An 11,825-nucleotide genomic window follows, 5' to 3' on the forward strand; every position below is an offset into this window, starting at 1 on the left:
CCCCTTCTCCAGTCCTAGCACTAGCCTTCCCCTCTCTTAACACTAACCCCCCTCCCCCCCACTCCTAACACTAGCCTTCCCCTCTCCTTACACTAACCTCCCCCCTCTTCAATCCTAACACTAACCTCCCCCTTCTCTACTGCAAACACTAGCATCCCCCTATCCACTCCTAACACTCACCTCCCACCTCTCCCCTCCTTACACTAGCCTTCCCCTCTCCTAATACTAACCTGCCCCCTCTGCACTCCTAACACTTACCTCCACCTTCTCCACTCCTAACACTAACCTCCCCCTCTCCACTCCTAACCCTAGCCTTCTCCTGTCTTAACACTACCCCCCCCCCCCCCCCCACCACCACTCCTAACACTAGCCTTCCCCTCTCCTAACTTTAACCTCCCATTTCTACACCTAACACTAGCCTTCTCCTATCCTAACACTACCCCCCCCCCCCTCTATTCTTAACACTAGCCTTTCCCTCTCTGCTCCTAACACTAAACCCCCCCCCCCCCCAATCCTTATGCTAGCCTTTACCTCTCCTTTCCTAACACTAACACCCCCCCCCACCCACCTCCTTCCCAGTTTCCCATTGCCGCTACAATGTTTGCAGAAGATGGTAGGAGCTGCAAGCAATGATGGTGGAGGATGGCTGGGACTGTAAGAAAAGATGTTTCAAGATGGCAGGAGCTGCATGCAAAGATGGTTCCAGATGGCAGGAGTTGCAAGCAAAGGTGGTTCAAGATGGCAGGAGCTGCATGCAAAGATGGTTTCAGATAGCAGGAGTTGCAAGCAAAGGTGGTTCAAGATGGCAGGAGCTGCAAGCAATGATGGTGGAAGATGGCTGGGACTGCAAGAAAAGGTGGTTCAAGATGATAGGAGCTGCAAGCAAAGATGGTTCAAGATGGTAGGAGCTGTAAGCAAAGGTGGTTCAAGATGGTAGGAGCTGCAAGCAAAGGTGGTTCAAGATGGTAGAAGATGTAAGCAATGATGTTTGAAGGTGGCTGGGGCTGTAATCGATGACGGTGGACAAAGGAGACACTCACTGCAGGAGATGACTGACACTGCAGAATATGAATTAAAGAAGAAGTTCACTGCAAGAGATGACAGACACAGCAGGAAATGAATTGAATGAGTCGCTCACTGCAGTAGAGAAGTCACTGCAGGAAATAAATTAAAGGGGAAGATCACTGCAAGAGATGACAGGCACTGCAGGAAATGATTTGTAAGAGTCGCTCGCTGCAGTAGAGGAGCCACTGCAGGTAAAGATAGGAGCTGCAGGTGATAGCTGCAGAAGTCGCTCACTGCAGATGATGACAGGCACTGCAGGAAAAGATAGGAGCTGCAGCTGATGGCTGCAGAAGTCGCTCACTGCAGGTGATGACAGGTACTGCAGGAAATGAGTAAGAATGTAGGAAAAGCCAGGAGCCGGAAGAGATGGAAACTCTGACAGACACTGTGGCAAAAAGATATTAAAAGCAGATTGCACCAAAAACTTAAGCAGATAGATGAATTCTCAGAAGCTGCATGAGAAGGATGGAAATGTATGAGGTGGTTGATGTTGGATTCCATGTCAGAGCCTGCATGAATGACTTCACTGCAGGTGATGGAAGTCGCTGGACAGGATGGAAAGAGTTGCAGGACATGGATGGAGATGACAGGAGCTGCAACTGACCTGGCCGGAGGTAATTATCACTGCATGATGCAACACCAGGAGCGGGGCCTGGACCTAGAACACTGGTCACAGACATATCCGCTCCCTGGTTCCATAGCAGTGCATTCCTCTGTGGTCATCCTGAAATCCCGATGGGCCAGGCCATGATGGTCCATTCTCTTTCTTCTCCATCCCCGATGACTCAGTCTCCTCATGACCTAAGGGAATTAAACAAACATACATGTTGGACGTTTATAAAATAAACTAATGAATCTTTTTTTAAAATGTGAGTGCAATTTTGTTTATCGATTTTAAATAAAAGCAGTACTTCACGTTTATAAAATATCCAAAAATATCCAGGTGATTAGGTGATAGTCGGGTGATTAGGGGTCTTCAGGATGGCTTTGAAGGACAAGGAAGCACAGGTAACTATCACTCATTTAAAGTAAGGCTGCTGGATTTTAATTTTAGGCTGGAGATCTGCTTTAAGTACCCCCCCCCCCCCCCGCATGCCTAACTTTCACCCCCCACACCTAACCTTAAAACCCTATGGGGTACCCAAATTCTGTTCCCAGAGATACAGGCTAAAGGAAACCTGAATAGAGCTTCCCTGCTGTTTAGTGGTTTCCCCCTCTCTCTCCATCCTGTGTCCTGTCCTGTCCCCCCCAGCTGACATTATGCAGAGTACGGTGGACGCCATGATAATGTCACCTACTCCGACATAGTCCAGCAATGTGTGTCCTCCTGTCACCGCTTAGGTGTCCCCCTAGTGCCCGGCATCTCCTGCATTGGGTGATTAGATGAGTGCAGGAAGAGATGCCGGGCTCTAGAGGTAGAGCTGAGTGGTGACAGATTAGTGTTTAGGATTTTGTTTTGTTTTTTTACTTACATGGCGGCACTCCTCACGACTGACCCAGGCCCGGAATCTCATCCGTCTGAAGAGGGTCTTCGTAGCCTCCTTGAAGTCTTCTTCGCTGCTGAAGTACCAGTCGGCGAACAGGAAGATGGAGTAATAGAATGGGATGTCTTCTTCCATCTGGTTGGCCAGGAACCTGAAAAAATTATGGAATAATAAGAATGGGCTATAAAAACATACCTATTTGTATTGCTAGCTGTATACTGTATATCTATATGCTACCAGACCCATGGCAGAAGAGAGAAGGAGGCTGTCATGGAGCCCCCCGATATAAGTTACCCCTCTACTGTCAGCTATGTGAAAATATGCATGAGAAGAAGACATCATATACTTACAGAGCAGCGTAGAAGTTCCGGATGTTGTATTCGGCAATGGAGAGGCCAGCTCTGCTGAAGTAGACGAGCACCATGGCAAGCAAGTACTGTAATGGGAAACACAAATACAGAGACAATTAGCTTTTACTGATAGACAAACCAAGACTTCTATGGTGCATTTGCTAATATTTACCTTGTCTGAAACTCTTTTGCATCCATCATGTTGCAGGAAGATTTCAATGGCGCGGTCATCTGTGTGAGACAAAATGGTAAAATATGAGAATCGTGGTATGTTATAGAAACGGCTTTGCTGTAATGAAGATAATGGTTTTTCTAATGGTTAAACAGGTTAAATATCTCACCAAGGAGCTTGTGGAAGGCTCTCCTCATCTCTCTTGTGATGGTGACTGGCTTCTGAGAATCTGATGGACGGGCTCTGGCTGGTTGGTCGGTGTCTGTCACACTCTCCCACTTCACACTCCTGTACGGCACATCCTCGTTTCCAGGAGTGATGAGTGGAGAGGGAATGCGAGGTCCTCTCTGTCTGATTCGGATGGGATTGTCAGGTGTTCTGAATGGGTCTGGAGGCTCCTGTGTTCTGAGTGAGCTGGCAGACTCAGATGACACAATGGGACTCGGAGACTCATGTGTACTGAGTGAGCTGGGAGACTCAGATGACACAATGGGACTCGGAGTCTCAGGTGTTCTGAGTGTGCTGGCAGACTCAGATTCAGAAACGACTTTGCCTGGTGGTGTAGGTGTCTCTGCAGGCCTATCTAAAAGCTGTGCAGGGTTGGATGGGACTGCTGCAGCTGGTGCAGTCAGATCACTGGTGGGTGATGAAGATGTTTCATCAACCCCATCCAAGGCCTCTGCAACCTGTACCATGGAGAGAGTGTGGATGGTGAAACTCTCATTTGCAGTTGGCACAGGTGCATAATAGATAGGCACTGCAGGTAGTGCAAAGTCAGAGTCTGGGGAGGATCCAGACCCATCAGTCATGACGCTCCCATCCTGGGAATCAGATGGAGAGAAGCTGATGGTGTTTGCTCTGTAGGAGAAGATGTAAAATACACAGTGTAAGTTAAAGCATTCCTGTGATAATGTCCATTAACATACATAGCACAGCTCTGGGCAATGCGTGTGTATATCGCATATGAACACACACGTTATCTGGAAAACCGCATTGCACCCAGAGCTAGTGGAGCTGAAGCTAAATCTTATAATCTAATAAAGTGTACTTACAGTGCTGCCCATAATTATTTATACCCCTGGCAAATTTTGACTTAAAGTTACTTTTATTCAAACAGCAAGAAATTTTTTGACAGGAAATGACATAGGTGTCTCCCAAAAGACGATGTACAAAAGGCATTACTGTCCAAAATTATTCATACCCTTCTCAATAATCAATAGAAAAGCCTTTATTGGGGCATGAATAATTATGGGCAGCACTGTACACATAGATGTTCACATGCCATATACTCTAACTAACTATACTACAATATTTTAGTATTATTGGCTTTATACTATTACCCAGTGGCCACAGTTTACTACACCTATGATTACATTGGCCTCAATTCACTAAGCTTATCTCCTGTCTTTAATAACGTTTCTAAAGTTATCACCATGGTGATGGGGCATGTAGTATTCAGGAAACATTTTATCTCAGGCAAACCTAAAGTTAACTCTTCTGTCTTTATGTTAAGTCTTCAATCCTTAAAATAACTCCAGAATTCTAAAGTTAAAGTTGAAAATAACTACAGAGGAGGTAACTTAACTACAGAGTAGGTAACTTAAGGAATGAAGAGATAAGATAACTCTCACTGTGTGGTGGCAAGTTTTCTCTTGCCTTATTATCTCCAGCATGATCTTAGTGAATTGAGGCCATTGATTGCATTAAACTTTGGCTCAGTTCACACTGCGCCGGATGCACAATTTTATATTTACAGTGCATATTGATTTAATGCATTGTGCCCCGTTGCAGTGCCACATTACGCACCATTGTGCCTGTGATCTCCCGCTGTCACTGCCATTTAGTCCCCCACCACGGCTGCCACTGCCCCTCGGGGCCACTACAGGGGAGAAGCATTATGAGGATCCCCATTCAATTGCAATAGACCAATGGGAAGCCTCCCTCACCATGGAGAATCCTCATTGATCCATCACTTAGTGAACCAATGAGAATCCCCCTTTATCTGCTACAAAAGTCCTAGCTGAGGTGTGATTTGCTAAAACCTCTACAGAGATATCCTCTCCAGTATGGCTATCATAAGGGGTGCAGGCAATAAATACTGTCTGCCACAAAAGTCCTAGCTGAGCCACAGTTTGTATAAACATTAAACATCATTTTAAATGAATTATGCCCTAAAATATGTTTTTATTTAAAAAAAACAAACAAACATGCCTTTTCAGCTCATACATTCCTCAGAGACTGACAGCTGCCTGCTCACACCCCATCAGCTTGCTACACTCCCCCATTGCTCAGGACATAGGTACTGCCATAGCAGCCACAGTATCTGGTATTGGGGTCAGCCCATGCTTACTCTGCTTACCCTTACCCACACCATAAAAGCTTTCCTCATGGTCACATTAAGACCTTTTCCACTGGCAGCAGCTTTTTGATCCAATTTTTGGATTGCATGCAATTTGCGTATCGCAAAGGCACGGCCAGTAACTACTTGAGCCCCAGAGGTTTATACCCCCGTAGTGACGAGGCCACTTTTTATATTTCAGCATTTCACAATTTTAACGGTTTATTGCTCGGTCATACAACTTAGCACCCAAATGAATTTTACCTCCTTTTCTTCTCACAAATAGAGATTTCTTTTGATGGAATTTATTGATGCTGCTGTTTTTAGTTTTTATTATATTAATCAAAATAGACCGAGATTTTGTAAAAAAAAAAATTGTTCTTTTTTTTATCCTCAGGGCCTGTAGGGCTATGCCATTAGGTCAAGGGGTCCCCCCGATTTATGCTTTTAGAGTGGGGTACTCCCTGCTCTGTGGGAAGATACTGTTGCTGTGATTGGGTGATCAATTTTCCTATTACTTCACATGAAGTTGAGCACTGTATTTCTTGTATTTTGATGATCGCTGTACAGAGATGCTGGTCGGCTATAACCCATTCTGCTCTATGGAGAGGGGAAGGGTGATGACAAGTGAGCAGGAGGCGCAGAACAATAGTGATTGTTTATTGATGCTTTTTTATTTATCCAATATAGCAGATTGCTGAACCATGTCTTCCACACACTCTTGATTTTTGCATGCAGCTTTCCATCTGCTTTTCTCTCTGTCCTCCTTCTCTCCCCACTTTCCCTCCTGTACCCCAGTCTCTGCTTCTTCAGCCTTCTATTCCTCTGTTGCACCCACTCCAGTCCCCTCCGATTTTGTCTCTCATGATGATGACATTTGCGCACAGATGAGAATATATGTGAAAATACATGGACATGCAAATTGTTGCTAAATTAATTCAATAGATATGAGAAAACACCTTCATATAACATACATTTGTTGGCCATCATTTTTTTTTGAACATTTTTTACCAGGTGAAAATATAAATTTTGATGCAAAAAATACTTTGGATACAACAATTACTTTGAGCTCATCCCTAAACATAAAGCCTTGTGAAGAGATCAGAGTTCTGCCTACACCGGCGTCTCCTCACCTACAGCCGACCCTACTTGAGTAGAAAGCAGTTTAGGTGCCCATTGACGATATCATTTTAGCGAATGGTCGACCTTCCAATTCCATAATTGTGACCAGAACAAATCGTTTAGAAGGAATTGATCGGCCCCATACATGGGATACAAAATATAACCAATCTGATCATTTCAAATAGAATCGATCCACAAAATAGATCAATTAAATGATTTATTAATTGAACATTTTTTTTCGATTGGCACCATCAACACTATCCAAACCCTGTCTATTGGAAGATCGATTGCTAAAATTGTATCGTTAATGGGCATCTGAAGCAGTGTTGCTTGCGAATTTTCGCCCAAGTCATTTTCGCATCGAAAATCCCGTTTTTGAATTCTGCGAATTTTCGCGAAAATCTTCAGAAATACCCAATACAAGGATCGCACACACGTCGGTAGGTAGGCTGGTGCTGGACCTCCAGGCAATGTGCAAGTAATTTTCATGAAGGAGTCCGCACACAAACCGTAGAAGCAATAAACGTAAAGTATTTATTCTCCCATCACATACATGTGCTGACACGGTCTGACCTGCTTAGGTCGACGCACGTTTCGGGGCCACGCAGGGTCCCCTTTCTCAAGACAGATAGCAGATAAGACATACGTATGTCTTATCTGCTATCTGTCTTGACAAAGGGGACCCTGCGTGGCCCCGAAATGTGCGTCGACCTAAGTAGGTCAGATCGTGTCTGCACATGTATGTGATGGGAGAATAAATACTTTACGTTTATTGCTTCTACAGTTTGTGTGCGGACTCCTTCATGAAAAAAAATCTTCAGAAATATTCGCGTTTTCGACCAGCATCAAAAATTGAAGTATGCGGACGCTTATGCCCTTATGCGGAAAAATGTCCGCAATAATCCGCAAGAAACTTCGCTGCATGCGGACGCTTATGCCCTTATGTGGAAAAATGTCCGCGATAACCCACAAGAAACTTCGCTGTATGCGGATGCTTATGCCCTTATGCGGAAAAGTGTCTGCAATAACCCGCAAGAAACGTCACTAAATGCGGACGCTTATGCCCTTATGTGGAAAAATGTCCCCGATAACCCGCAAGAAACTTCGCTGCATGCGGACGCTTACGCCCTTATGCGGAAAAATGTCCGCAATAATCCGCAAGAAACTTCGCTGCATGCGAACGCTTATGCCCTTATGCGGAAAAATGTCCGCAATAATCTGCAAGAAACTTCGCTGTATGCGGACGCTTATGCCCTTCTGCCGAAAAATGTCCACAATAATCAGCAAGAAACATTGCTAAATCGCTTAAAAAATGGCAAAAAGGTCTCTAATGTGAACGAGCTCTCAAAGAGACTATAAAGTCTAAAATTAACATTGCGTGTATCACATTGTCATAAAAACATATAATGCTTTTTCCTGTGTTTTTGATATAACCTGAAATACATTTAGATGAAATGGGGCCCTAGCAGTGGCCGTAGCAATAGGGGGTAAAGAGGTCTGCGACTGCACTGGGGCCCCAGGACCAGAGAGGCCCACTAGGGGCCCTCCCTCATCCACAGTATTTTGCCCTTCTAAGGTGCTATGCTGTTACTGATCACTTCTATAGATGCCTTGGACTAGTGGTGATCATTAATGAACTGTCCCCCCTCCTCTGCTTACACCTCTTACACTGTGGATGCCCTTGCCAGGTATTGTTGCAGATAAGAATTGTTATGTTGTCGAATGCTTGGCAGGCCCCATGTAAAACTTGCACTGAGGCCTAAACGATTCATAGCTACGCCACTGGGCCCTTGGCAAGATAGCTGTTTTTACACAACCGCAGATGGTCACCTGTTTTTTTTTTAGTAAGAGTTTGATGGGGGCTAGCATCCAACCAGGCCCCTAGACTCTCCCCATGCCCTAGGCAACTGCCTAGGGTTACATTTTGGATGATCTAGCTCTGATGCTAGGCCTAAGCCTTACCTAGGCTACTCCAACTGTCACCAAGGAGAAAGCTAGTCCTAAGGCCTACCTACTCCACATGTCACCGCAAAAGATGAATATCCCACAATCAGGCAATAAAAGGCCCCCATGCAGCCCAGAATTAGTAGCAGGGCTCTCCTCACTGGTTTTCCATCCCCCCTACAGCTCTCTGATGGCCTCTGGTGGCTCTCCACTTACCTCTCGGTGTCTTGTCTGGCACTCATCTTCGGGCAAAAAATTAGCAAAACTGGTTAAAAATGTCAGTGGTTGATAGTGAGTCACTAGAAATGTCGCTTTGGAGTAAAAAAAAATCGACTGGAAGTCACAAATATTCACTGAAAACCCAAAGAAGCAGGAGAAAATCCGTTGAGATGTTTCCTGATCGATGGCTTGCATGTGAATGAGGACCAAACTGCCATTCTTGCCAACTGCCAGGAGCCGGAAGAGATGGAAACTCTGACAGACACTGTGGCAAAAAGATATTAAAAGCAGATTGCACCCAAAAACTCTAAGCAGATAGATGAACTTCTCCAGAAGCTGCATGAGAAGGATGGAAATGTATGAGGTGGTTGATGTTGGATTCCATGTCAGAGCCTGCATGAATGACTTCACTGCAGGTGATGGAAGTCGCTGGACACGGATGGAAAGAGTTGCAGGACATGGATGGAGATGACAGGAGCTGCAACTGACCTGGCCGGAGGTAATTATCACTGCATGATGCAACACCAGGAGCGGGGCCTGGACCTAGAACACTGGTCACAGACATATCCGCTCCCTGGTTCCATAGCAGTGCATTCCTCTGTGGTCATCCTGAAATCCCGATGGGCCAGGCCATGATGGTCCATTCTCTTTCTTCTCCATCCCCCGATGACTCAGTCTCCTCATGACCTAAGGGAATTAAACAAACATAACATAGTTGGACGTTTATAAAATAAACTAATGAATCTTTTTTTAAAATGTGAGTGCAATTTTGTTTATCGATTTTAAATAAAAGCAGTACTTCACGTTTATAAAATATCCAAAAATATCCAGGTGATTAGGTGATAGTCGGGTGATTAGGGGTCTTCAGGATGGCTTTGAAGGACAAGGAAGCACAGGTAACTATCACTCATTGAAAGTAAGGCTGCTGGATTTTAATTTTAGGCTGGAGATCTGCTTTAAGGTACCCCCCCCCCCCCCGCATGCCTAACTTTCACCCCCCACACCTAACCTTAAAAACCCTATGGGGTACCCAAATTCTGTTCCCAGAGATACAGGCTAAAGGAAACCTGAATAGAGCTTCCCTGCTGTTTAGTGGTTTCCCCCTCTCGTCTCCATCCTGTGTCCTGTCCTGTCCCCCCCAGCTGACATTATGCAGAGTACGGTGGACGCCATGATAATGTCACCTACTCCGACATAGTCCAGCAATGTGTGTCCTCCTGTCACCGCTTAGGTGTCCCCCTAGTGCCCGGCATCTCCTGCATTGGGTGATTAGATGAGTGCAGGAAGAGATGCCGGGCTCTAGAGGTAGAGCTGAGTGGTGACAGATTAGTGTTTAGGATTTTGTTTTGTTTTTTTACTTACATGGCGGCACTCCTCACGACTGACCCAGGCCCGGAATCTCATCCGTCTGAAGAGGGTCTTCGTAGCCTCCTTGAAGTCTTCTTCGCTGCTGAAGTACCAGTCGGCGAACAGGAAGATGGAGTAATAGAATGGGATGTCTTCTTCCATCTGGTTGGCCAGGAACCTGAAAAAATTATGGAATAATAAGAATGGGCTATAAAAACATACCTATTTGTATTGCTAGCTGTATACTGTATATCTATATGCTACCAGACCCATGGCAGAAGAGAGAAGGAGGCTGTCATGGAGCCCCCCGATATAAGTTACCCCTCTACTGTCAGCTATGTGAAAATATGCATGAGAAGAAGACATCATATACTTACAGAGCAGCGTAGAAGTTCCGGATGTTGTATTCGGCAATGGAGAGGCCAGCTCTGCTGAAGTAGACGAGCACCATGGCAAGCAAGTACTGTAATGGGAAACACAAATACAGAGACAATTAGCTTTTACTGATAGACAAACCAAGACTTCTATGGTGCATTTGCTAATATTTACCTTGTCTGAAACTCTTTTGCATCCATCATGTTGCAGGAAGATTTCAATGGCGCGGTCATCTGTGTGAGACAAAATGGTAAAATATGAGAATCGTGGTATGTTATAGAAACGGCTTTGCTGTAATGAAGATAATGGTTTTTCTAATGGTTAAACAGGTTAAATATCTCACCAAGGAGCTTGTGGAAGGCTCTCCTCATCTCTCTTGTGATGGTGACTGGCTTCTGAGAATCTGATGGACGGGCTCTGGCTGGTTGGTCGGTGTCTGTCACACTCTCCCACTTCACACTCCTGTACGGAACATCCTCGTTTCCAGGAGTGATGAGTGGAGAGGGAATGCGAGGTCCTCTCTGTCTGATTCGGATGGGATTGTCAGGTGTTCTGAATGGGTCTGGAGGCTCCTGTGTTCTGAGTGAGCTGGCAGACTCAGATGACACAATGGGACTCGGAGACTCATGTGTACTGAGTGAGCTGGGAGACTCAGATGACACAATGGGACTCGGAGTCTCAGGTGTTCTGAGTGTGCTGGCAGACTCAGATTCAGAAACGACTTTGCCTGGTGGTGTAGGTGTCTCTGCAGGCCTATCTAAAAGCTGTGCAGGGTTGGATGGGACTGCTGCAGCTGGTGCAGTCAGATCACTGGTGGGTGATGAAGATGTTTCATCAACCCCATCCAAGGCCTCTGCAACCTGTGCCATGGAGAGAGTGTGGATGGTGAAACTCTCATTTGCAGTTGGCACAGGTGCATAATAGATAGGCACTGCAGGCACTGCAAAGTCAGAGTCTGGGGAGGATCCAGACCCACCAGTCATGACGCTCCCATCCTGGGAATCAGATGGAGAGAAGCTGATGGTGTTTGCTCTGTAGGAGAAGATGTAAAATACACAGTGTAAGTTAAAGCATTCCTGTGATAATGTCCATTGACATACATAGCACAGCTCTGGGCAATGCATGTGTATATCGCATATGAACACACACGTTATCTGGAAAACCGCATTGCACCCAGAGCTAGTGGAGCTGAAGCTAAATCTTATAATCTAATAAAGTGTACTTACAGTGCTGCCCATAATTATTCATACCCCTGGCAAATTTTGACTTAAAGTTACTTTTATTCAAACAGCAAGAAATTTTTTGACAGGAAATGACATAGGTGTCTCCCAAAAGACGATGTACAAAAGGCATTACTGTCCAAAATTATTCATACCCTTCTCAATAATCAATAGAAAAGCCTTTATTGG

The 11,825-nt window shown here is 45.2% G+C and overlaps 2 protein-coding genes across 2 annotated transcripts in view; both read right to left on the minus strand.

Moving 5' to 3' along the window:
• Positions 1-580: 580 nt before the first annotated feature.
• Positions 581-8,717, minus strand: LOC137525803 (speedy protein E4-like). The gene is made up of 6 exons (XM_068247006.1): positions 8,692-8,717; positions 3,241-3,929; positions 3,072-3,130; positions 2,900-2,985; positions 2,538-2,700; positions 581-1,866 (listed from the first exon to the last, which is right to left on the minus strand). The coding sequence occupies exons 1-6, from the start codon at positions 8,715-8,717 to the stop codon at positions 1,687-1,689; spliced, it is 1,203 nt and encodes a 400-aa protein (XP_068103107.1). The 3' UTR covers positions 581-1,686.
• Positions 8,718-9,835: 1,118 nt separating this feature from the next.
• Positions 9,836-11,825, minus strand: part of LOC137526151 (uncharacterized) — a 38,150-nt gene continuing 36,160 nt past the window's right edge. Inside the window, exons 2-5 of the mRNA XM_068247371.1 lie at positions 10,760-11,411; positions 10,591-10,649; positions 10,419-10,504; positions 9,836-10,219 (exon numbers count right to left, since the gene is read on the minus strand). Of these exons, the coding sequence (XP_068103472.1) occupies positions 10,021-10,219; positions 10,419-10,504; positions 10,591-10,649; positions 10,760-11,411 (996 nt within the window). The 3' untranslated portion in view covers positions 9,836-10,020. The remainder of the gene's footprint in view (positions 10,220-10,418; positions 10,505-10,590; positions 10,650-10,759; positions 11,412-11,825) is intronic.

This window comes from Hyperolius riggenbachi, chromosome 7 (genome assembly GCF_040937935.1).
Source record: "Hyperolius riggenbachi isolate aHypRig1 chromosome 7, aHypRig1.pri, whole genome shotgun sequence".
Classification (NCBI taxonomy): Eukaryota; Metazoa; Chordata; class Amphibia; order Anura; family Hyperoliidae; genus Hyperolius; species Hyperolius riggenbachi.